The sequence below is a fragment of the Manihot esculenta genome, chromosome 1 (genome assembly GCF_001659605.2).
Source record: "Manihot esculenta cultivar AM560-2 chromosome 1, M.esculenta_v8, whole genome shotgun sequence".
Classification (NCBI taxonomy): Eukaryota; Viridiplantae; Streptophyta; class Magnoliopsida; order Malpighiales; family Euphorbiaceae; genus Manihot; species Manihot esculenta.
Genome location: NC_035161.2, coordinates 38,848,705 through 38,875,180, shown reverse-complemented (window position 1 = coordinate 38,875,180; position 26,476 = coordinate 38,848,705). Strand labels below are relative to the sequence as shown.

At 33.4% G+C, this 26,476-nt stretch overlaps 7 protein-coding genes across 7 annotated transcripts; 5 read left to right on the top strand and 2 right to left on the bottom strand.

Moving 5' to 3' along the window:
• The first annotated feature begins 776 nt into the window (after positions 1-776).
• Positions 777-4,674, top strand: LOC110612737. Its single transcript, XM_021753518.2, has one exon. The coding sequence runs from the start codon at positions 3,001-3,003 to the stop codon at positions 3,529-3,531; it is 531 nt and encodes a 176-aa protein (XP_021609210.1). The 5' UTR covers positions 777-3,000; the 3' UTR covers positions 3,532-4,674.
• LOC110612746 (uncharacterized protein At5g01610) lies at positions 3,839-4,674 on the top strand. Its single transcript, XM_021753529.2, has one exon. It carries the CDS (start codon positions 4,034-4,036, stop codon positions 4,553-4,555), a length of 522 nt encoding a protein of 173 aa, XP_021609221.1. The 5' UTR covers positions 3,839-4,033; the 3' UTR covers positions 4,556-4,674.
• Positions 4,675-6,280: 1,606 nt separating this feature from the next.
• On the bottom strand, positions 6,281-7,539 carry LOC122721824 (root phototropism protein 3-like). Its single transcript, XM_043950798.1, has 3 exons — positions 6,997-7,539; positions 6,835-6,904; positions 6,281-6,726 (listed from the first exon to the last, which is right to left on the bottom strand). Exons 1-3 carry the CDS (start codon positions 7,107-7,109, stop codon positions 6,406-6,408), a joined length of 504 nt encoding a protein of 167 aa, XP_043806733.1. The 5' UTR covers positions 7,110-7,539; the 3' UTR covers positions 6,281-6,405.
• A 3,673-nt stretch (positions 7,540-11,212) lies between these two features.
• LOC110610742 lies at positions 11,213-12,298 on the top strand. The gene has a single exon (XM_021750803.1). The coding sequence runs from the start codon at positions 11,213-11,215 to the stop codon at positions 12,296-12,298; it is 1,086 nt and encodes a 361-aa protein (XP_021606495.1).
• Positions 12,299-17,048: 4,750 nt separating this feature from the next.
• LOC110616248 (uncharacterized protein At5g01610) lies at positions 17,049-17,878 on the top strand. The gene has a single exon (XM_021758611.2). The coding sequence runs from the start codon at positions 17,193-17,195 to the stop codon at positions 17,688-17,690; it is 498 nt and encodes a 165-aa protein (XP_021614303.1). The 5' UTR covers positions 17,049-17,192; the 3' UTR covers positions 17,691-17,878.
• Positions 17,879-21,584: 3,706 nt separating this feature from the next.
• LOC110619391 (indole-3-acetic acid-induced protein ARG2) lies at positions 21,585-22,238 on the bottom strand. Its single transcript, XM_021762813.2, has one exon. The coding sequence runs from the start codon at positions 22,088-22,090 to the stop codon at positions 21,809-21,811; it is 282 nt and encodes a 93-aa protein (XP_021618505.1). The 5' UTR covers positions 22,091-22,238; the 3' UTR covers positions 21,585-21,808.
• A 1,245-nt stretch (positions 22,239-23,483) lies between these two features.
• On the top strand, positions 23,484-26,277 carry LOC110617091 (U1 small nuclear ribonucleoprotein A). Its single transcript, XM_021759701.2, has 5 exons — positions 23,484-23,735; positions 23,825-23,997; positions 24,850-24,943; positions 25,184-25,272; positions 25,718-26,277. Exons 1-5 carry the CDS (start codon positions 23,618-23,620, stop codon positions 26,006-26,008), a joined length of 765 nt encoding a protein of 254 aa, XP_021615393.1. The 5' UTR covers positions 23,484-23,617; the 3' UTR covers positions 26,009-26,277.
• The last annotated feature ends 199 nt before the right edge of the window (positions 26,278-26,476 follow it).

The window sequence follows — 26,476 nt, the reverse complement described above, 5'->3', positions numbered from 1 at the left end:
TCATGTGAAGGGGTCTTCAAATAACTTTGTTGGCAACAAATAACTCCATTCATGCTCAAACATCTTGCAATCAGGCCCTCCTGATCCTTTTTAGCACACGAAAAATGTTGCTGTTAACAGTTTATTGTCTTTAATAGGTTTGTTTTATCACGACCATAGGCAGTAGTCCATCGAAGCATGGAGTTCACCGGGATGCTTCCTTTTATACCCGTAGTCATGTGAGTGTCTTGGGCATTTCTCTCGTTGTATCCCACATCTTCAGAGTTCTAAAATCTGATTTTATTAAGAACTTTGGAGGCGTTACTTTATGTTACGGTATATTATATTAACATCTTGAACGGAGTGTAATGTCAATAGGGTAATCCGGTCAATGCATTGAAGGGGCTCTTCATTGAAATATAGGCGTGTTTTTGTTGTTGTTAAGGAATTGTCAGCTAAAAAATACAAATTCTAATTTCTACTTTTCAAGGGCCCAATTAGTCCCAAGGAGATTGTCCATTTCTTCATGGTGAACTAGCATGCCTTTACTATAGGATGTTGCAATTTTTCTTTTCTCTTTTTTTTTTTTTAAAGTTTTCTTTTCATCTGTTATGTATGGGTAAATGCTATAACTGTTCTTTTAACAATTTAATCTCTGACATTTCAAATAAATTATTCTATGGTTATTCAAATTTTATTATTATAAATTATTAAGTGTTTTTATTAACAGAAGTACTAATAAAATGATTAATTAATTCCATATTAAAATAATAAATGACTTTTTAATTAAATTTGAAAATTATAATTAGTAAATATTTTTAAAATTTAGTGGGTTATCGCGGATCAAAGGACTATATGATGTCGTATCTTGGGTAGAAACTTATCATGTATTTGATGGAAACTATTATTGTAAGCATCTAAGGCATAAGGTTATGTAAAGAAGTTAAGGATATGCACTCAAGCCATAAGGTTATGTAAAGAAGTTAAGGATATGCACTCTTGAAATATGAAAATAAAAGTATCAGCCCGTTCGATGCTTGTTCTTTTTTTAATCCGACAAAGACACTTTAAAAGAAAAGGGGAAGATTTGATGCAAGCCATTGAGTATTGAATTTAGGATTTTAATTTATGTGATGAGAAGTTTTAAGATTAGTTATTACAGATTCTGAGGTGATGAACATTTTCATTTTTTCTTTTAAATTTTTGTAGGATGATATATATGGTAATTTAGAAACAAAGAGAGATGAGAAATTGGATTTTGAAATTATGTTAAATTAATTTAATGTGCTTAGAATTATGATGATGCAAATAACTTCTTATTTATTTATTTTAACCTCTTAAAGTAGAGTATGATGTATTATGTGGACTGGGTTATATGGGATGTTGGCATGAGCTTGGACCCACTTGTAATTTAACCTATATAAGCTGTACTCTTCTTCTGGATTGTTCAATACACATCTTTCTTCTCAGCTCACACTTGTGTCTTGACAGACTTGTTTTAGTAAAATTTGAAGCATCTCCAGCATTGAGTGGATCGATAGAGATAAATATCACCACCACATGTATGTACACATGCATTTGCATAAGGAAAATGACAATACAAGAGCATTCAGCTGTAGATCATCGAAGGCATTTTACTGGTAATTCTCTTACTTCTGATTAGTTTTACAGACACTTTTGCACTGAGAGATCCATCAGCATATCAAGTTCTTGAAAATAGGGCTTCCCGAGAGGCTTGCTTCCAGAGGAAGTGACAGACTACGAGTTAAAGCAAGGAACAGGTGAATTTTCCTCTCATCTTCACAGAACTTGTTAAGTTTTCAACTGGAAAGCACTAGGTGAGATACAGGACTAATCAGGGGTCTAATATCTGGAGGCAGGTGAAAACAATAATTGTGAAGCAAATTTTTTAATCTTTAATAAAATAGAACTCCCTTTTAGTTGGAAAAGTTCTATCAGAAGTAGAGATATTAGAGTAGGGAAATTCGCATCAGGTGTTTAATAACATCAGGTGTTTATATATTTAATAACATCAGCACGCACAACTGTGCTTTTTTCTTTTTTAATTATACGGTATTGGATTTAAAAATCCAAAATTCAGCTGATTACAAGGTTCATAATTCAAAACCTAAGCTAAACCAAGACTAATCCACCCAGCTCAGCCCAAAAACCACAACACCACCTTCCAAAAACTGCCCCTCCACTCCTCCATCGCCGATGTCACCGAACAAAGGACAAGGAAGATAATGAACCATAAACCGCTTCGTGCATGTCGAAAATAAAGAATCTGAACAGCAAAGCAACAACATAGGGAGCCCAATATTCAGAAAGCCAAGCGCAATAAACACAACAAATAGCAAAGTCAGGGAAGGTAGTACATAGAGAGAAAGCATAAAGAAACTCCATCTAAATTTCACCGAGCACAAGTGCACAACCACCCAACTGAAAATAGAGGCAATAAAACGATGCAATGGTTACCCTCTGGTACCAGGACTCAATCAATCCCGCAACGCTTTTAATTTCAATCGGTCAGAGATGAGATCCAATACCATGCAATCAGAGAACTCCATTCCTCACCAAAATTTCACACCAAAGAACCCCAACAATCACAAAACCAAAAGAAAAACACTCAACCAAAAACAGTAAAACCGAGTACCTGATGGGTAGGGGAACCAAAATCAGTAGACGCTCTTCTCTGTTTCTGTCGCTTCCTCTCTGGAATAGAAAATGATTCAAAGAGATTGTATGAGGTTTACACAACTGTTGTTTTGGAAAATCTTACAGCGAGTCGAGACAAGCATTGTCCCTTATCAGTTGGCTCATTAATAGGCCTCTTAAAAACTAATTTAATTGGCTCTTGACTTGGTAGTTGTGAACGGAGCATTATGTTTAAACGTATGTCTCTGGTAGTCAGATTCATGGACCACGCACCTTTACTGAACCAAACAGCACTGCTCTTCTCTGTCTTTATATGGACCCAATAGTCGCTTACTTTGATCAATTCCATCCACTCACTTTGACATGGGTTTGCTTCCGCTTCCAAAATCTTTACCTTCAATAGCTCTTTTATGGGTAATTTCTTTACTTCTTATGATTTCTTCTACAACCCCTTTTGCCTCCGGTGGTGTTGATGCTGATGATGATGATGATGGCAAGCTATCAGCATATGAAGTTCTTGCAAATTACGATTTCCCAATCGGTATTCTCCCAGTAGGAGTAACTGGGTACGAGCTAAACAGAGAAACAGGTGAGTTCTCAGCCTATTTGAATGGAACTTGTAAATATGATATCGAATCATACACTCTGGAGTACAAGCCAACGATTACGGGTGTGATCTCCAAAGGCAGGCTCAGTAAATTGAAGGGTGTTAGAGTTCACGTTCTTTTTTTCTGGCTAAATATCGTGGAAGTGACCAGGGATGGCGATGACCTTTATTTCTCTGTTGGGATTGCTTCAGCCAGCTTTTCAATTGACAACTTTGAGGAGTGTCCACAGTGTGGATGTGGGTTTGATTGTAACAAGTTGAAGCATGGTCTTGTTTCTTCTTCTTAGTTAATGAGATGAGATTTGTGTTTCTGATTAGAAAGAGCTCGGATTTGCGAGCTGAGCTTTTAGGAATTATATGCAGCCGCTGTATAGCGTTCTCCGTTAGATGAAATGAATTTCTAGCTTCAATTGCTACAACCAAAATTTAAATAATTGAATGGTTGATATGAAGGTACTTCATTTTGTCATTTTCTGCTCTGTTTTGACGCTAGATACAGGGAGTAGATAAATTGGATCCGATTCGAAAGGTGAGAATTTTAGAATTTGCAAAAGTGAAAAAAAAAAATCAATTGAAAGAAATTTCTGGAAATTATTTTATACCCATTTGCTTAATTATGTGAAATTAAACCCTAGAAAATGGATGGCATATTCCAATGTGTCCCAATTCCACCAACTTTGCACGTGAAATGCTTCAATTTCCACATCCTTTGCTCTTGCATTTGCTAGTCTACAACTAACAGTCAAAACTCCATCTGCTCTACATAAGAATCGAGAACGAAGAAAGCACATGGGTTTCCACTCCCCATCAAAACCCATCTCCTCTATGGCCTTCCTCTGCGCAATTCTCCTCTTTATTCTCTCATCGTCAATCCATTCGGTGTCCGGAACCACCAATTTAACAGCCTACGAAGTTCTCCAAGAATACGATTTCCCGATTGGCCTCCTTCCAAAAGGAGTAACAAGCTATGAATTAGACAGCTCAACAGGTAAGTTCTCGGTTTATCTCAACGCAACTTGCACATTCACAATTGATTCTTATGAGCTTAAGTACAAATCTACTATCACGGGTGTGATAAAGAAAGACGAGCTTTCTAGCTTGAGCGGTATCCAAGTTAAGGTCCTGTTTCTCTGGCTGAGTATCACAGAAGTGATCCGCGATAACGATGAGCTTGAATTCTCGGTGGGGATCGCTTCTGCGAATTTTCCGGTGAGTAATTTCTACGAGTGCCCCACTTGTGGATGTGGATTTGATTGTGACGATGGGAATTTCAGAAAGATCGATATGGATCGGGTTGTGTATTCTTCTTGATTAGGTAATCTATGTTCTGCATCTTGTGATTGTTGATAAATTGTGTTTGCATTAGGTATTTGTAAGCACAAATAAAAATTTGTAATCGATCGCTTTGCTAATTTTCTTTGTTTTGCAAACTTTGAGAATATTATACTAAGCAAAATTGTGTTTTTTTTTTTTTTTTCTCTTCTAACAATTTGTTTTGATTGGAAAAATATTTCTTTACAAAAATCTTATATTTAAAAAAAATACTTTTAAACCGAACTTAATTATGAAAAGACCGAAATAATAGAATAGCTTTTTAAAATTATTTTTTAACGGCATTTAAAATGTGGTCTTTTGCATGAAAATAATTTTTTAAAATTGTGTATCAGTAAATACAAAAAAATTCTAATTATTAACTATTAGCCCTCCATTTACTCTTATATTGTTTAAAGATTTTATATATAAATATTCAATTATATTATAAAATATTTTTAAATTTGATTAAACACAAATTGAATAATTCTTTTTTTTTTAATTTATCACTACAACAGTGGTAGAATAGTTAAAATGGAAAAAAATTAAGATAGTCAGGGAAATTGTAAAAAAAAAAAACTTTTCGATTTAGTATAAATAAATGATAAAATTAAAATTTTCTATTAATATTTTTTTTAAAAAAAATATTAAAACATGTTAACAAAAATACATAAATTCAGAATTATATTTCACTTTGACATTTTTTTTAATTGAAAAAAAAAGGTGTAAATATCATTGCATATGAAGGAAAGGCTAACATAACCATCATGAAGGTCTGCGACCCAAACTGGATGATTGAATTTATACCAACAATGGGATTAACTTATCAAATCAATGAATTAAAATTATATTTTATTAAATATTTAAATTTATAAAATTAATAAAACTAAATATAAATATAAATATTCTAAATCTATGTATATTTATAGAAACTATTTATATATATTATATAAATATAAAGATTCATATATTTATATAGCATTTGCACTCATTTTTATTTTTTTAAGGAATTTATATTTTAAATTCAAATTTTGTTTAAATAAATAATTCTTTTTAACCAAAGACACCAAAAATAATTAAATGAAAAAATATGTAAAAAAAAAACTATTATGAATTTGGATAATACTGATATTTTTAAATAATGAAGGGTAATTATGTTTTTGAATGATAAATATTTTTTAAAAATTTAAATGATAATTATCATAGGAGTATTTTTTTTTTTTTTAAATGATAGATGATAATCAGGGGTGTGCATCGGTCGGTTCGGTTTGGTATCGAATCGAATCGACTAAAACCGATTTAATCGAATTGTTTAAAATGTAAACCGAACCGAACCAAATAAAATAGAAAACCGAATCGAACCGAACCGGACTGGTTCGGTTTGAAATCGGTTTTTGAGCTTTTTTTTCTAATTTCATTGAATTATATTATAATTTGAGCCTAATAAGAATTGATTTAAATCTAATATATTTAATTAATCATAAAATTCAAATTAATCAACAACTTATAACCTAATATACTTAATCAATGCGTTGGTACTGAACTTCACCAGCTTAATTGCTGTAATAACTCTAACAAAGTGATCAATTCTAAGGATTGAAACATCCTCAAACCACCAATCAGGAGGAACCAACTGATTTCTACTTGGGCTTGATTAATTTGGATGCCCATCTGATCCCTCTCGGATTTGTATGCCCATCTGATCCCTCAAACCATCAATTCTAAGGGCTCGAATCAATCATAGGTGGTTTTCCAGTGTATGCCCATCTGATCCCTCTCGGATTTGCACAAGCTTTCCAGGCAATGGATTCACTGCATCTTCTTACAATTTGGAGATTCTCCGCCCATGGTTAGAGCTTCTCACAGCTTTTCAACACTAATATAGAATCCCTCCATGATGATAACACCACATAACTAAGAAAAGCTTCAGTTTTGAATATGAGATTACCTTCTTCTAAGTCCTCTGTCATTTCTAGATACTCTGCTGCACATCTAAGGCCAGAGATATTGGTTGCTGTTAGATCAACAGCAATTCCATAGCAGAACTTTGCTACAAGCTCAAATCCTTCAGCTCCTCCTGGAAGATCATCCAATGCTATTTTACTCAGGTCTGGGTCGCGTGATTCATATATTAATCTGTTCATTTTTCCACACCGAGAATGCAGAGGATACTTGTGCAATAACAGAAATGGAGAAAATGGGTAGTCAATATAAATCAAGAACTAATTTTTCTGCCATTGAAGTTTGAATTTGGAGCTTCAGAGAAGTAAAATGACTACCTTATGCAAGTGGAAATATACAACTCCAATCTGAACTAAAAGATCACTTGGAATATCAGTTGCAACATACCTGCAGAAGAATGATTAGAAGCTAAACTATTAGCAAAAACAAACCAAAACTTGAAAAAGAACAGAACTTTTAATTTCATTTAGCAAACACACCATGACTGGCCCTTGAGCTCAAACCGATCGGTCTTGACGCCATGCTTGCTTGAGCTAAGAACTCCAGTACCATAATCTTGACCAACAACAGATTCACTCTCAGACTCCCACATGAGAGAGACACGCGAAGGATGGAGAGAAGAGACTCTGACTTTGGCGAGTGGGTGGCAAGGTGGGTGGCTGTGGGCTCGATTGGGTGGGTGGGTGGCCGTGGCTGCGGGACTGAAGCGGCAAATGATGGAGATAAGAGACTGGCTTTGGCGAGTCGGTGACAGCGTGGGTGGCCGGTGGGTGGCTGTAGGACTGGCAATTGGGGTGGCTCGCTGTGGCTGCGGGACCGAAGAGAGATGAAGACGCGAAGGATGGAGATTAGGGATTTGGTCTGAGAGAGATGAAGGTATCGTATGCGCCGCGTGAAGAAGGACGTGGGATGGGAAGTGAACTGAATTGATATAACTCTATAATAAAACGCTGCGTTTAAGATTAAATTCGGTCGGTTCGGTTCGACCGAACTATTTTGACTCCAAAACCAAACCAAACCGATCAACCCGAAATTTTTAAAAATTAAAACCGAATCGAATCGATTTTATTTTAAAACCAAATCAAATTATTAAATTAAATCGATTCGGTTAGTTATTTCGGTTCAAACCGAACAGTGTTCACCCTAATGATAACAGCGTTATAAATAATAATTATTGTTTAAATAAATATTTTTTATAAATCACAAATGTATTTAAAAATTTAAATAATTACTTTTTAAAAATGTGATTTTATAGATTAAATTTAAAAAGTTTTAAATAATAAATTAAATTTAACTTAACCAATAAATTATAGTTTAATTGTAATAAAACTTATTATCTACTCTTATAAAAAATTATAAAATTTCTTTATTTTCTCCCATGATTCTTGTTTTTGTCTGCTCATTGTTTTTTTTTTCTTTTCTCAAAATTTAAGTTAATTATGATTGAAATAGATTAATAAAAAGAAATTTTAAGGTTTTGTAAAGTATTTAAAGACTTAAAAAATAACAAAAATTACGCAAATCTCATGATTTACAACGTTCAACTTAGTTGATAAATTAGTATATATTATTTAGTAACTTTTTTCGTAGATATTCAATTATTGTATTTATAAATAAATATTTTATTTAATATTTAGTATTTTAATAATATTATAATGCTTAATATTTTAATTATTATTATTATTATATTATATTTTATTTTTTTAGTGAGATTTATAAATAATTTTCTTTGACATTTTATTGGCAGCTTTATTTTAATTTTACAATAGAAATCAATAAATAATTTTTTTAAGTAAATTTAATATTATCGAATAAATTAAATTTATTAATATTTTATTTTTTATGAGTTTTCTGAAAATAATTGATAATAATTTATTACAATAATACAATATTAAATTTTAATATTTATTAAATTAATATATTATAATATATTATATACAGTAATTATAACATTTTCAAAATTAAGCCGTGAATAGTATTAATCTCGGAAAGTGAATAATACTATTTAAATAATTATCAAATACTTAATTTAAAATTAAAATAAATTTATTAAAATAATAAAAAAATAAAAAAAAATTATATATTTATTTAATATTATTAGAAAATTTTAAAATTAAATAAAAAGATACCATGATTTGATTTTAGTCAAAATTAATAAGGATAAACTTGAGTATATAAATAAAGATAAAAGGCAACTATTTAAATGAGTTAATGTTTGACTTAAAGTGTAAAATAAAAATTAAGAACACATGCTCAATACTAACTATTTAATTAAATGAATTTTATAAATAAATAAATATATAAAAAGAAAATAGAAGAAACTATCTTCTTTCCCAAAAAGAGGTTCTGTTCATCCATCTCCCATTTTACCTAAATTATTATTTTCAATTTTTCATATAAATTGCTACCCTATCTCACTCAACTCCCATCCCTAATTAAATATTTAAAGTAGGAGGAAGAATTAAGAAAAATTTCAAGTTTAAAAGTGTGTGAATAATGTTCATATTGTTGGATTTTTAAGATAAATTGAATTATATATTTTTCTCATTATTTTTAAAAGTATTTTCACAGAAAAATTTGAGTTTATTTTAATTTATTATTTTAAATGTGTTGAATAACATTTGGAATGAGTAAAAAATTTAAAGAAATTTTTAAAAAGTATTTTTACGGAGAAATTTGAGTTTATTTTGATTTATTATTTTAAATGTGTTGAACAATATTTTGAATGAGTAAAAAATTTAAAGGAATTTTTTAAAAGTATTTTCGTGGAGAAATTTGAGTTTTTTTTTTATTTATTATTTTAAATGTGTTGAATAATATTTTGAATGAGTAAAAAATTTAATTTTTTTTTTAAAGTATTTTCAGGAAGAAATTTGAGTTTATTTTTATTTATTATTTTAAATGTGTTGAATAATATTTTGAATGAGTAAAAAATTTAAAGAAATTTTTTAAAGTATTTTCAAGGAGAAATTTGAGTTTATTTTTATTTATTATTTTAAATGTGTTGAACAAAAAGAGTAAAAAATTTAAAGAATTTTTTTTAAAATATTTTCACAGATAAATTTGAGTTTATTTTGCTTTAGTATTTTAAATGTGTTGAACAACATTTTGAAGGAGTAAAAAATTTAAATGAATTTTTTAAAAGTATTTTCACAGAGAAATTTAAAATTTTTTTTATTTATTATTTTAAATGTGTTTAACAATATTTTGAATGAGTAAAAAGTTTAAAGAAATTTTTTAAAGTATTTTTACGGAGAAATTTGAGTTTATTTTAATTTATTATTTTAAATATGATTAACAACATTTTGAAGGAGTAAAAAATTTAAAGAAATTTTTTAAAGTATTTTTACTGAGAAATTTAAGTTTATTTTGATTTATTATTTTAAATGTGTTGAACAACATTTTGAAGAAGTTAAAAATTTATGCGGAAAGAAAATGAGAATCGAGAAGAGGAGAACATTTTGAAGGAGGAGTAGGAAATTCAAAGGGAAAAGAAAAGGGGAAGTGAGAAAAAGAAAAAAAAAGAAAGAAATTAAGAAGATTTTTAAAAAATTACGGTTTGTGTTAAATTTTTCTCAAATAATTTGCAGTTAATTAATTATATTTAATTTAAAATTTATTATATTGGAGAAATTGAATCAAGTAAATAATACTTGAAATATATTAAATATTTAAATTTAAAATAAATGAAGAAAATAATAAAAATGAAATTTTTGGTATCAATAGGAAATTTGGTCAAAAGTAAAGTTAAGGATTAAAATGAAATTTTATTATTTTTTTATGTTAAATTTGAAATTTTAGATATAATATAATTATGAAAATTATGGAATTAGTTAGACTTAAAATTTATATATTAAAATTATAATTTGGACTAGATTAAGAATATTTAAATTCTTTGGACTAAGGTGAAAATTTTGAATGAAAAGAAAAAGAAGTGGCTGGAATTATATAGATTAAAATGAAAATTTAATATATGTATATATGAAATAGTTTTTATTTATTTATTTATTTATGAAAAGTTGTTTAGGGAAATATATGAGTAGGAACCCTAATTAAAGATGTGATGTACATTAATTGAAATTAGTATATCTAAAATCTCATCTCCCTAATTAAAGATGACAATATATAGAGTACTGGTAAAAATTACTATATCTAAACTCGAATATAATTATTATTTCTAATGCTTGAATTCATCTTAGGTTTAATTATTATATTTTAATAATATGAGAATCAGTTTAATTTTATATACTTTAATTAATAATCTATACAAATATATTTATATTAATAATATTATTTTAAAAAATATAATATTTATATAAAATATATTTTTTCACATTTAAATTCAAATTAATAATAATTTATTATCAAATGCTTAAAAAAATTATGGTAATTGGAATATGAAAAAGGCAAATCACGCCTCATTAGGCATTGGGTTTAAACCCTAAATTGATAGGGTATCTATAAAAAGTATATTATCTAAATTTAAATTCAATTAATATTATTAATATTTGAATTCATTTTAAATCTAATTAAAGATTATCTTATATTTTAATTTTTTTAAAAAAGAAGAAATAAAGATTACATTGTCCAATAATTAAGCAGGTTGCAAAAAGCTCTTTTTTCGTAAGCCTTGTACTTCACGTTTTTCGTTCAAAGTCTAGGGTTTTCCTAGGGTTTCTGCATTTTTCTTCTCCCATGGCGGATAATTTACAGCATCTTTCCTTATCTGATGAGGAGGATCAAGCCCTGGAGGTTGTACCCTTGGTGGATACTTCCTCTTTTTCCTATGATCTGTGCTTTGTGGGTATGTTTTTGACATATAGTAGGATCAATTTTAATTCAATGCGGGACGTTCTTGCTGAGCTTTGGCATCCTCTTGGGGGAGTTAGTATTACTGATCTTGGTGCTAAAAGATTTTTGTTTCGGTTCTATACCCCTGTTGATTTTGAACGTGTTTGGAATGGCACTCCTTGGCTTTTCAATAACCATCTCTTGATTTTACACCCTCTTCAACCTGGGGAGGTTCCATTATTGGTTCCGTTAATTTACGTTAGGGAATGGGTTCAGATTCATGACCTCAAAGCGGGATTTTTTTCTGAATCAGTAGCACGTTCCTTGGCTAATTTTATTGGGGATTACCTGGACCATGATTTGACCAGGGTTTCTACTGTTGTATCGGAATCTTATGTTAGGGTTCGTGTCAGGATGGATGTGCGAAATCCTCTGAAAAGGCGTCGTCGACTAGTTGCCCCTGATGGTACCTCTTTCTTTGCCCGTTTTGCATATGAACACTTTCAGGTTTTTTGTTTTCTGTGTGGACGGTTGGGCCATACAGATTCTTTTTGTGACCTTTTGCTACATCATAAGAAGGAGTCTTTGACGCCTCACTGGGGTCCTGAGTTAAAAGCTGTTCAGCGTAGGTACCAACGTCCAACTAGCTCTTGGCTGCGGTTTGAAAATTTGAGTTTACACTCACAGACTCCTGCTTCTGGTGGGAACTCTTCTTTCCAGAACCAGTTGCCTTCACAGGTTTTCCTTAATTCTTTTTTGGGAGCGCTTGCTACGGATGGTGAAAATGATTTTAGTGCTGGTTCTATGGAGACTGATTGTAATGGGGATAAGCAGGATGCAGGAGAGAATGATCCTTTATACAAGCCTGATGATGGTAAGAAGCGTCAACGGGTTGTTTCTACTGGCATTGTTTCTGATACTATGGATTCAAGGTCAGGCTCTTCTTCTCTATCGGCCGAACCCATTGAGCGGGTCGCCCGTCAACAATGAGGATAATTTGCTGGAACTGCCGAGGTGTGGGCAATCCTCAGGCAGTAAATGCTATGGTGGATATTGTACAGTATTATAAACCATCTATTCTTTTTCTTATGGAAACAAAAGCTAATGGTGTAAGGATGGAACAAATAAAGTCTTTATTACGTTTTTCTCATTGTTTTTCCGTTGATTGTGTTGGTATTGGGGGTGGTCTCTGTCTTATGTGGAAAGATGAGGTCAAGCTAGCCATTACAGGTTATTGCTCTAATTTTATTGATTCTACAATTGGAGAAGGTTCTGATTGTTGGAGGTTTACTGGGTTCTATGGTTGCCCTGAGTCGGGTCGTCGCCGAACTTCGTGGAATTTGTTGAGGGATTTGGCGGATAGGAGTCAGCTTCCTTGGTTATGTAGTGGTGACTATAATGATATTGCTGATCCGTTGGAAAAAGTTGGTGGTCCTCTTCGTTGTATTTCTTTAATTAATGGGTTTCGTAATGCTCTTGCTAATGCCAATTTAAATGATATTCAGGCTGTGGGGTCTTTTTTGTCTTATACATATAGAGAGGGTACTGATCAGTGTTCGAAGGAGAGGTTGGATCGTGCTTGTTCTAATACAACCTGGGATGCTCGTTTTCCTGATGCGATTTCGTCTAATTTAGTTGCTCCAGTTTCTGATCATACTCCTTTATTGATTGAAACTGTTGGAACTCAAGTTAGGGAGGATAATCGACATTTTCGTTTTGACAATTCATGGCTTAAGGATGATGAGTTAGGGGAAGTGGTTTTGACGTCTTGGCAGCAAGGTTTGGGGTTGGATTTTATTCAACGTAAAGACCAGCTTGTGAAGCGTGTTCAGTATTGGGGGAAGAATAGAAACCGCATGCGTTGGCTTCAAAAAGAACGAATTAAGAAGAGATTGGGGGAGTGTTCTGAATCGTTTGATACAAGGGAAGTGCGGCAACTGAAGGATGTTTGGAATCAAATTTTGGCAGAGGAGGATATTAGACTACGCCAACAAGCAAAAAAGTTCTGGTTTCGACATGGGGATAGGAACTCAAAATATTTCCATAATAGTATCAAAGCTCGGCGCAGATGTAATCGGATTCAGCAAATTGTGACATCGGATGGTTCATTATCTTCAGATGTGGGTACTATTCAGGATGCATTTTTGCAATATTTTTCGGGTTTATTTTCCAATTCGCCTACTGATTTTGCGGAGCTTCTCCCTCTGGTTCAGCCTAGAATTGGGGCCGAAGATAATGTTGAGTTATTGGCAGATTTTACAGATGAAGAATTTCGTTCAGCGCTCTTTCAAATGGACCCGAATAAAGCTCCTGGGTTGGATGGTCTTAATCCGGCTTTTTTCCAGAAATATTGGCCAATTATTGGGGTGGATGTTTGCAATATTTGTCGGTTGTGGCTTGCAAAAGGTACTATCCCTTCTGAAATCTCCAGTGCTTTAATTGTTCTTATTCCGAAATGTGTGAATCCTGTTGATGTGAAGGATTTTAGGCCTATTGCTCTCTGTAATGTGATTTATAAGATCTTGTCTAAGGCCTTAGCCAATAGATTGAAAAGGGTCCTGCATAAAATTATTTCACCAAATCAGTCTGCTTTCATTCCTGGGAGACTAATTACGGATAATTTTATTGTTGCTTTTGAGACCATGCATGGTTTGAAATTACAAAATAGAGGTAGTGTGGGGTCGTGTGCTCTGAAAATTGATATTGCTAAGGCCTATGATAGAGTTGAATGGTCATATTTGTTTGCGATGTTATCTGCATTGGGCTTTTCTGATACTTGGGTTGGATGGATGCGTATGTGTTTTTCAAACATGAGCTACTACCTTGCTGTTAACGGAGCAGAGATTGGTCCTGTGGTTCCAAGTCGGGGTCTCCGGCAGGGGGATCCCATTTCTCCCTATTTATTCTTAATTGTTGCTGAAGGACTGTCTTTGTTGATTCAGGATAGTGAAAATAGGGGCCTTTTGCATGGGTGTTGCGCGAAAGTTGGTTGCCCCCGGGTTTCTCACCTTTTCTTTGCAGATGATTCCTTACTATTTTTTGATGGTACAGTGGAGGAAGCTATACGGATTAAGCAAATTCTTGGTGTTTATGAGAAGGCTTCAGGTCAGGCTGTAAATTTTGATAAATCTGGTATCATGTTTAGTCCGTGTGTGTCTGAGGAAAACCGGTTGACCATCTCTGGTATACTTGATGTTCATCTTCCTTTGGGTAGCGGTAATTATTTGGGGTTACCATCTCTTATTGGCCGTAGTAAAAAGCAAATTTTCTCTTTCTTGAGGGATCACATTTGGAAACGTATTAGTAGTTGGAGTAATCATTTTCTTTCTCGTGTAGGCAGAGAAGTATTAATTAAATCTGTATTACAGGCAATTCCAACATATTGCATGAATGTTTTTTTATTACCTGTTTCCACTTGCCGACAGCTACAGGTCATGATGAATAAATTTTGGTGGGGTGGTTGTCGTGAGGATGGGAGAGGGATGAATTGGCTCTCGTGGGATCGAATGTGCGGCCGTAAATCGGAAGGTGGGATGGGCTTTCGGGATTTGGCTAGTTTTAATACTGCCTTATTGGGAAAGCAAGGTTGGCGTTTGTTGGTTGACACCAATTCTCTTCTACATAGAGTGCTCAAAGCTAAATATTTTCCGAATGGGGATTTTTTGTCAGCTCGGTTAGGTTCTAACTATAGCTTTGTTTGGAAGAGTATTTTGTCTTCTCAACAAATGTTGCAACGTGGGGTAAGGTGGCGAATTGGTGATGGTAAGCAGGTTTTTGTTGTTAATTGCCCTTGGATTCCTCGGGATATTGGTTTTATGCCTTTAGATGAGGCGATGTTTGTTCCTGAAGCCATGAGAGTATGTGATTTGTTTGTTGAAGGTGAGCTGCGTTGGGATGTAGAGAAGCTAATGAATATTTTTAGTGTTGCTGATATGAGAGCTATTCTTACTATTCCATTGCCTCTATTCCCAAAACCGGATAAATTAATTTGGCACTTGCATAAGAAGGGTGTGTACTCAGTTAAATCTGCCTATTTTTGTGCCTTAGAATTGTCGGGTAGGACTGGTGTGCTGGGTTATAATGATGGGTGGAATCGTCTTTGGTCTCTTGATGTTCCTCCCAAAGTTCGGGATTTTCTTTGGCGTACTTGTCGTGGAGTGCTTCCTACTCGGGATATTCTTTTGAGGCGTGGGATACATGTACCTGCTGCATGTCTTTTTTGTGATCATGATGAATCTATTTCACATGTTTTTTTGCATTGTCCAATGGCTGTTGAGTTATGGAGACTTGCTGGTTTTTCTACTACTGTTGATTTTTCTATATTCATGGATTTCTTTATTCATATTTATAATACTTTTGGCAGAGAAAGGACTGCACGTATGGCTATACATGCATGGAAGTTATGGCATGCCAGGAATGAAAGATTGTGGGTCAATAAAGTTTTGTCACCCAGTGAGGTTCATCATGCTGCTAGTTCCTATTTTAATGATTATGTGGCTTCACTTGTGTCTCGACCAAGGACGTTATCCCACCCATCTGTTCCTCGTGTGCTCCCATTGGTTGAGGCTACCACTCTTGAAGTTGATTGGATTGCATTCATTGATTGTGCAGTCTTTGCTAGTGCTGATTTGTTCGGTTTTGCAGCAGTATTTGAGGACTTGGAAGGCTTCTTTTCCATTGTAATTTCGGGTTTCTATGAGGGGGGTGGGCAACCTGTTATTGCTGAAGTTTTGGCCTTGCGTCAATGTTTATCTTATGCTAGAGATTGTTTTCTTCAGGCGGGTTGTATTTTTACGGATAGCCAATCCTTAGCCTTGGCTATTCGCTCTCCTCTGGATGACTTTTCAGAGTTTGGATTAGTTGTTTCTGATTGCAAAGATATTATGCGGTCTTAGGGTAACATTCATGTTTGTTGGGTACGGCGTTCAGAAAATAGAGCCGCCCATTTATTAGCTAGAGAGTCTATTCATCATGGTAGATTCAAGATTTGGATTGACATTCCTGATTGTCTCTTGAATTATTATTCTACAAGATAAATAAAGTTTTTCTTGATTCAAAAAAAAAAAAAAATAAAGATTATCTTAAATTATATAAGCTTGTTTTAAAATAGATCATTACTGTTCCAGCTGATTTAATTTTATATATTTTAATAAAATAGTTTATATAAAAATAAATTTTATTTAAAAAAATAATATTTTTAATACTTAATTTTTAATTCTAAAATAAATTATTTATAAATATTAATATAAGATATATTTTATGTTAAATTAATTATTTATATAAATAAATTAAATAATATACATAAAATTTGAATAGAATAATTGATATTAATTTTTAAATCTAAATCATTTCAAACATAATAATTATTATTATTATTTAAATTTATTTTATTAAAATTGCATCGATATCAAAAATATCCGACCACTTGAACCCACTCCAAAAGTCAATAGACAAAATCGTAGCTTCTTCATTGTGGGTGAAATACCTAGGTCCCCTTCCAGTAACCTAATCATTACTCACAAACTGCCTTTTAAGAATAGCATCAATATTCATCTCATGCTCCAATGCCCTTGGCAACGTGCTGTTTCTATTAACGCACCACGTGACTACACACTCCCCAATAACATCAAAGGAAGAAACGGCTTCGTATTTGTAATGTACACTCAATTCGAAACGTGGTCGTTTTACACATCCCCAGAGGCGTGTCTGATTTTTCCTCTGTCTCTTTAGGCAGTCTATTTTCGGTGGTAGCCAAACAATTCCAACCCAACTTTTCCAGAAGACAAAAATTTTATCTAGGAGATGGAAATTATCCACGGTGTTTCCCTGTAGACAGAAAACAAACAAGTAAATCCCATTCCTCTTCGGACCGAGACCCACAGCCATGTCTCTCGCGGCCATTTCCACCCTTCTCGTCGTATCATTTCTCGCTGCGTCATCTCCCGCCGCCATCGCCGACGATGCCCAGACGGTATATGAGGCCCTTGCCGGATTTAACTTCCCAATTGGTATCCTCCCTAAGGGTGTGACAGGCTACGAACTTGACAGTAGCACGGGTCAATTCCATGCCTATTTGAACGGTTCGTGCAGCTTTGCTCTGGAAGGTTCCTATCAGCTGAAATACAAATCCTCAATCAGTGGTTACATAAGCCAAAACAAGCTGACCAAGCTGAGTGGTATAAGCGTGAAGGTGCTGTTCTTGTGGTTGAATATTGTGGAAGTAGTTAGAAACCAAGATGAACTCGATTTTTCCGTTGGGATTGCTTCTGCGAGTTTCCCAATTGATAATTTCTATGTGTGCCCGCAGTGTGGGTGTGGGTTGGATTGCAATCATGTGAGGGTAAGCAATCTTAGAACCAACCCCTTTGTTTCCTCAACTTAGGGTTTTCAAATATAACAGTTTCTTGGAGTAATCTTTTCATGCTATGTGCTGATTGGATATTCCATGATCTTATGTTTCTGTATCTGGATGGGGTATGGCTTGAATTCAGTCTTGTTTGTTTACTGGAATTGCTGAATCTTAATACTTTTGGTTTTATTGGGATAAAGGAAATTTACCTATTTGGTTTATGTGAAAACTCGAATTATTTGCTTTTCTAGCTTAATTGTTTTCTTTGGATATTCTGTGTTGCATTGCTAAATGATTGGGTGGGGTATGCCAAAGATCGCATTTTGGATGAATGGACAACAAAAGTAAATTTTTTAGATATCTTTTCATGTTAATTTTGAAGCTATTTTTGCCCTGAATTTGGTGGTAGTAAGGACCTGTTATAGAGGCTTTTATCATGTTGATGGAAGGGAATTTATGTGTAAAGAGAAAAGGGGATATTCATATGAATGGGAAATATATCGTTTCAACTCAAATCAGAGATTATTGTCAATGCCCACAAGGGAAAATGCCTAATTGCCTGTAGCTTAGCACCAGCATCCAGTTTTGGTGTAATGGATTTTCTGTATTGTGACTGCATATCCTCGAATACCACCCTTACTGGTTGTTTTAGCAATTGTTTAGCTGTATTCTGGTGCAAACTACAGTAGGGTAAACGTCTTCACACTAGATGTCTTGGCAACACACTCTGGCAAGAGCTGCTTCTGCACCTTCATAAGTAGATATCCGGTTCTATATATCAGGCCATTAGATACAGCTAAAGTTGTTGTCGTAGTAACCTTGCAAACATTCTGTAAATTTTTTTGCATCAGAAGCTAAGCCCATTCTGCAATTGCTAGGAGAGCGGCATTCCGCATTCATTGATTTGATGTCCATTCATGCTTAGTTTGTTATCCCTTAGGAGATTTTAGGCTGTTGTGTTGTGGCATAATCTACAGGATCACTTTGAGGTTTTGATGTGTCAATGAGATTACCTTTTTATGTCAATGAACCTACTCTTAGTAGGCACTTGGAACTTCATATATGGGAATTCATACACTTAATTGGAAAGTTGCAAAAGAATAAAAATTTATGCTCTATGTACTATTTGGATGTTACAATCTTATAACAATCTGGAGTTAATGAAAACCATGTTATACATGAATTCTTGGAAGTGTTTGCAAGAGTCCGAACATGGTCGCACACCTTCAGCTGGAGTGCAAAGTAGACTGATGTCAATGAGGGTCTATTATGGAAGGGACAAATTTTTGCATTTTGCACCTTGCTTGACGCGAGAAAAGCCTAATGGAGATTTGGTGTTTGGGAATGATGTTTGAAGCAATCCAATTGCTAGTTCACATGGAGCTATTGGACAGGCACAAAACTGGATCCATGTATTTAGGTTAGGGCCTATTTGAATAGATGAGGATTTGAAATGAAGTGCTCAAATATTCTGATGTTCAGTGATTTTCTTTTTCTTCTCTTTTTTCTTGAAGCACTTTCAGATCCACCCTCATTTTAAATGATACCCAAATGGAGGGTGAAATTGTTAAAAGTTTTTGCATCCTGTGGAAAACTGATGAGTATGTAGGTGGGAAACCTCGTCAATTCATGTTGTATGAACAAGGATCTAAAATGAATGCTGTTTGTTTAGCTGCACTTATTTGATCTAGCAGAAATGGTTTTGTAATGATCAGTGGGATATGGTGCGAGGAATTATATTAGGCATGGTAATTCTAGGCAAAACAGAATCTGTTCAGGACAAAATGATTTATTGTTCACTTGATTGCAGTATTTATGATGTCACAACAACAGGGTTCAAAGTGAGTTGTAAAAAGAGAAAATAACAGGAAAATGGCCGGAAGCAGTCAAGCAAATGTTACTGCCACTTGGGATGGAGTTAGTTTATATGTGAGATTCGAAATGTAGGCACAAGGCAAATTAATAAGGTCCGTGCTGGCGAACACAGGCATATACAATATCTTTCTGGTGCATTCGGCAGTATCCATTTAAAATTGAACTGAAGCTAAATAAATTAAAAATTAAAAATTAAAATTTTAGTATTTATAAAAATTAAATTGAATTGATTTTAATCAGAAATTAATCGAATCGATTTGATTCAATTTGGTTTGGTTTGATTGATTTTAATTTTAAAATTTTAAAATTTAATTAAAATATTTTAATTTTAATATAATTTAATTTCTTTATATTATTAAAAATAATATATTATTATTATTTATTAGTTTAATTTATTTTTTTAATTTTTTTTATTAAAATTTATTTTAATTAAATTAAATTAATAAAAAATTTTAAAATTAAAAATTAAATTAAATTAAAATTTTAAATTAATTTAATTCGATCAATTTTTTCATTACGACTCATCGATTGAACCGTTGCTGTTGGAAAATAGGAATTCTCTTCTATGAAGGAAACAAAACTTGTTTGGCAGAAATATGAGTAACAGAATCACTTCTCCATAAAATTAAGGCGGCGTCACTTTCATTGGAATCCCATATTTGGTTTATAACTCATTGATTTAGGGTTTTTAAGGATAAATAAAATTAAAAAATATTATTAGTTAAATAGGCTTTGTTTATTCGGTCCTGATTTAAGGAGAGTACATGCATGGAACTCCTTTGCAGCTAAAAAAAAATCTCAATTCCAATTGGCCAGAGTTCGTAATCATCCAACGGTCAAGCAAAGAGAACGCGATATTTTTTAATCTCTATCATTTATTTGGTTAAATCATTAGCAGTGGAATTGATACACGGCAAGTTATAGACTTTTTAAAACAAAAAAAGAAAGCAGATTTTCCTTTTTTATATACATTAATTTTCTAAATAAAAAAAAATTGTTTTCAAAGTTTAAAAATTTAATTAATATTTTCAATAGGTTTAGATTATTTTTTCCGCTAGTCACTAACAAAAAGTTTATTTTTCAGATTAAAAATAATAATTTTATAATACAAAAATTGTTTATATTTTATTATTTTGAGAAAAAAACATTCATAATAAAAAAATATTAGTATAAAATAAATAAAGAAATTATATATAATAAAAATAAAAAAGAAAGCAAAATTTAAAATATATTTTATGGTAATTGATTTTATCGTTAATACATAAAACTTTTTTTTCCTTACTTTTCTATGAAAAATGAAACTCCTAAAATTATTTTTTTTTACATACAAAAAACTGCATTCCAGCAATAGAGTAAATTTATAAAAATTACCTTAACTCAAATAATCAATAACTCAACGACTGCCAATGAAGAGAATTTTTCAGTACTAATAAAATGAATCTGAAACAAATATCCTAAAAGGATGAATTACTCATTATATTCCAAAGGAGTGACTTTCAATACTAATCGAAATTGAGTTTTGATTCTTGAATTTTGCCCACTTAACTTGGCCACACCATCACGTCAATTTCCAGCCACACAACTTGCTCTGGCTTGTTTCACGGGACTCCACCTCCAACAAAACATCTTCCATCACAGATTATGCACCATCCTCATCACAAAACAAAAGGGTTGCGAGAAAGAGCAGGCAATTGCCTAAGGCTTGCCTTGTTCGATGCTTATTTTTATTCTACGTCAATTACGACGTTATAATAACAAAAGATTCTCTTTTACACATAAAATATATAAATTACAATAATAATAATAATAATATTGTTTCCAACTTTTCTTCGGCAAATCACTCATCGTCTCCAACTCCAATCACTATGCCTTCTTCTAATATAAACTTGACGTCTAACCATAAATTAATTTAATAACAATTAAATTAAGTATTGAGATTTCTGTATAATTAATTGAAATGATAATAAATCATAGATTAAGATGAAAATATCTAATTTAATGATTGTTAAACTCTTTTTGATATCAATTTGAAAAGATGAAAACAAAAAGAAATCCAAAGAAAAGTGCACTAAATTGAATTAAATCATCTTAATTCCTACATTAAAGAAGAATAATAAGGTAAAAATTCTTCTTGTCCTAAACAGAGAGGACAGAGGAGCCACAACAAAGATTTAAAGTAAAACTCTAGCAGATTCTTGACATATCCATCCTTTCTTGTTTCTTGAATCTCAATTCAATATCTATAATCAAGAATAAGACTTCATTTATTTATATGTTCAATGCTTCTTCAACAACAAAGCTCTTAGTTCCACCGCATCAATCTCCTCAGCTATATTTTCTGGTTTATAGAATCCGGTACGAGGGTCTGGAACCCACGAGACCTTCTCGGCGGAACCAATATTCTCCTCCGCTGTTTTCTTGACCATGGAAGCTCCTCCTCTTGGCACGCTGGACACAACTCCTTGTGGTGCAGCGGCTGCCGCTGAAAACCCTCGCATGTTGATTGCCTTGGTGATCAAAGCAGAAAGAACCTTTGCATTTGAAAAAGAGCGAGCCATTGCGATTCAAATAAAGAGACTTTGAAAGAAGGAAGGTAGCTAGAAAGCTGCTAAAGAAACTGTTTCTCTTCAAAGAAAACTTTACCACCGAAGCTGAAGAAACCTCACAAAGGCTCCTCTCTCTCTCTCTTCTTATGATTGTTTGGGAAGCGGAGCACTCAATATATAGAGGGTGGGATTCGAGGGAAGCCCGAAAAGAGACGCGTGAAGAATACTACCTATTCATGGAGTTTGACCCCGTCAAATTCGGCTGTGGATATACGTATAGATTCTTGCTTTCGTTGCCACGTGGGCGCCCTTGCTAGGTCATATACTTGTTTACCAAAAATAAAATTAGTTATTGTGGTTAATCAAGGGTGAGTAATAGAGAATGAGTTTTGATCAAACGGTTGAGGTAAGAGCTAGAATTCGGACATCCACCTCAATAAAAATCAAAGCATGTGATTAGGAGGGAGGTTCGTTGAACAAAAGAAAGGTCGGCGGAGTGCGACTGCAGCATCTTAAAAAGTGAGTGCATGAGAGCCGGTGATGAGCACAATAACGTGACATCAGCCATCCACGTGGCATGAAGTTTTTTAGTGAAAGTGGAAGGCAGGAGTTTCAGTTTCAACTTGCAAGCGTTAGCCTCGTGGAAAGCACAAGAGAGAGAGAGTTCCAACGAAGTCAAGAGTCAAATGAAATTGAGCCCTCATCATTGAAGTTTGAATAATAAAGATTATATAATATTAAATAAAATATATATTCTTTATTAATTATATATATATATTTGAAAATATCAACCATATAATTTATACAATAGAACCATGTAATATAGTATTTTTTTTTTTTTAAGAAAAAGAGAAATTTTAGTGTGGCGGCATCTCTTATGCGGTTGGTCCAATTATTTAAAAGAGATTCGTTGCAATGGGCTGGCGACATCCTACGTTGGCCTAAAATTAACGCTATTAATTTCCTTTTCTAGCTTTAACAGTTGCCAAAAAAGGTTCACACCGCATCTAGAAACAGTAAAATCCAGACCAAGCTCGGTTTGAATAAGTGAGAAGCTACGCTCTACCTCTATAGGCTTTTACTTTTCTCAGATCCAATATACTGAAATTTGGAATTTACCAATGCGAAGCGCTTAAACAAAACTTAGTATTTTCTATTTTTATTCCCAACTAAATTTAAAATAAAAAAAATTATTTTTTTAACCATTTGTTGTTATTCACTAATATTTGAGTGTTTTTGTAAATTTTTAATCAAAATGAATCAGGACAATTTGTTGAAGACAAAAAAATGTTAGCATAAAACATAATTTCAAATGAATTTCTAATCTTAGCATGTCAGTTGAGGCCCAACAAAAGGTGGGATCGGCCCAATTTAACCCAGCACAATCCATCAACTATCGTCCCTTACCTGTCTCTGTCTGTCCCCTGTAAGCGCAATTAGGGCTCTTCTCGCTCTTGCACCCAAAACCCCATTTTCTACCAAAAACCCACCTTTCACTCTATCTCCGCATTGCTTGAGCTTGAGTCTGAGTCTACAATCATGGCGTTGCTAGAGCAAAAGAACGTAGCGGATGTGAATAATGTGAGTACAGGCACTGAAGTCCCTCCCAACGTCACTATTTACATTAACAATCTCAACGAGAAAATCAAAATCGATGGTAATCATCACTCCTACTCTTAGTTCCGTCTTTCTGTCGATTATCATTGGACTTGTAAACTAATGTCTGATTTAAAATTACTGATCTAGAGTTGAAGAAATCCCTCCACGCCGTCTTCTCCCAATTCGGGAAGATTTTGGAGATTTTGGCATTCAAGACGCTGAAACACAAAGGGCAAGCTTGGGTTGTTTTCGAGGATGTTCAATCAGCTACTAATGCTATGAGGCAAATGCAGTCTTTCCCTTTCTATGACAAGCCAATGGTATGATATATACTATATAGTTTGCTGTGTTTTTCTTTGTGGTTTTAATTTTACTTGATCAAAGTTCAAACCACGAAACCATTCAGCTAAACCCAACTGTTTAGGCATATTTTCCTTCAGTCTGCACTCAAGTATTGCTTAAACTCTTTGGCACCTTTGTAAAGAGGTGTTGAATTGTTCGTATATGTAGCTTGGTCTGATTAGAGATGACTGTATTTCTTCCTAAAATTTCAAGGAAGGCAATGTTCTTGTTAATGCCCTTTGATTAGGTTCTGTTTGTATGGCAAGTCAAAAGACTACCAGAATCCAGAACCTTCTTCTTCGTCTTCTTCTTTTTCCCCAATCCCCCTTATTGTGAAGTGTAGCATTTTCAATGTTATTAACAAGTAAAGTTTGTACATTCTCCATTTCTTTGTCATCATTATTGTGTCACTATATAAACTTTGCTACTCTCTCCTGAGATAACCATATGGACAATGGTATATATATTGTAGTGAAGAAGCGCCAGCATATGACTTTTTCAGTCATGGAATAACTCTTGGATGTTAAGGGCATTTTGATATATTCATACACCTAGGCACAAATATTGCAACAAAGTAAAATTCTAAGGATAAATTGTTTGTGGATGACAATTGACAGACAATTACTATAAGGGGCCGGTTAAGGTCTTTATCCTGACCTCTCACTGTTGAGGCTTTATCATACCTACCTAGTCTGTAAGATTGATGAGTGATCAAACCATGTATTAGACTATGGCTGGTCTTTCCTTTCATGTTAATGAAAATAATGAATTCATTATATCCTCTATTTTGGTTCAGATTAATATTCATGCTCATCATGTATTTAACACAGAGAATACAATTTGCAAAAACTAAATCGGATATCATTGCAAAAGCTGATGGCACTTTTGTTCCAAGGGAAAAAAGAAAGAGGCATGAAGAGAAAGGTAAGTTAATGACCTTTCTGTACAGAGCGTACAATTTGTAAACTCCAAGTTCTATTGTAAAGCATCCATGTAGCAATTGCTTGTTTAAAATATGGGAGAGAACTTGTGATCATATACTAGAAATTAGTCATACTATGCAACATTTTTTAGAATTTTTTTTTTCATTTAAATATGATATATTAGAGGTTTCCTTGTGTCAAAATTTCTTCTGAAGGTATTACTTTTTCACCAATGTGGCAGGAAAAAAGAAGAAAGAGCATCATGATGCAAATCAAGCTGGGATTGGTCTGGCTCCTGCTTATGCTGGTGCCTATGGTGCAACTCCTCCGGTAAGCATGTTCCCTGCTTTCCATGGATTATTTGCTTTCAGATTCATTAGAATATTTTTTTCATTACATGTAATTTTTCCTGGTTCTATATACTTTCACATGAATTAGTTGTTCTGTGTCCTTTTCATCTGAACCAATCTGGTTTCAGTATTGAGTTGAATAATTGATATATCTATTAAATAATTATGTACATGAAACCAATTATACGTACATAACCTGAACTGTAAGTAGGCAAAAGGGGATTGTTTAGGTTTGCTGATGAAAGATTCGCTTGGTATTTTCATATATAATTATTTAGAATTATGTTTCATTTCTGAGTTTCAAAAAATAAAAAATAGCATAGAATTATTTTTTGATACATAAAGAGTTTTGGTGTGATTTCTTTTGTCCTGAGTTTGAATTTCTTAGTATGATGGTTCTTACCTCTCTCTTCAATTTGTTACAGTTATCACAAATACCCTATCCAGGTGGTGCAAAATCTATGGTTCCTGAGGCTCCAGCTCCACCAAATAATATACTCTTCATTCAAAATCTCCCCAATGAGACAACTCCAATGATGCTGCAAATGTTATTCCAGCAGTACCCTGGTTTTAAGGAGGTTAGGATGGTGGAAACAAAGCCAGGGATTGCCTTTGTAGAGTATGGAGATGAGATGCAGTCAACAGTCGCAATGCATGGACTTCAGGGTTTCAAGATACAGCAAAATACAATGTTAATTACTTATGCCAAGAAATAGTGAAGGATGCTTCTGTCTTTTGCTATCTATAGGGTGGACTGCAAATTAGGAACTTTCAATTAGAATGTTTTGAATTGTGAGTTGTGACTGGTTAATCGGTGAATCTATTGTTTTTGGGTTGACAGGAGGCTTAGGAGTTTTGGTGTATCATCATAGTTAAAGAGTGACTTGCTTCTGCACCATATTTGACCTTTGAAAATTGATTAGCGTAGTAAATTGCGTAATTAATGTGTATTTACCTGAAATTTATGAAACAGTCAGTTCCGCTAGATAAAGTTGTTCCAGTCTCATCAATTTTTGGCTAATTCTCTAGAACCTCCACCTCTGTGGAGCAATGGAAATGTGCTCCGCACATCTGATAGATACTCCTCCTGGGGGATCCAAACTTTTATCATCCTCCCTAAATTCTACAATGAACCAAAAGATAACATTTGTTTGTCTGTTTTGTTATTTGGCTGCAATCCTCGA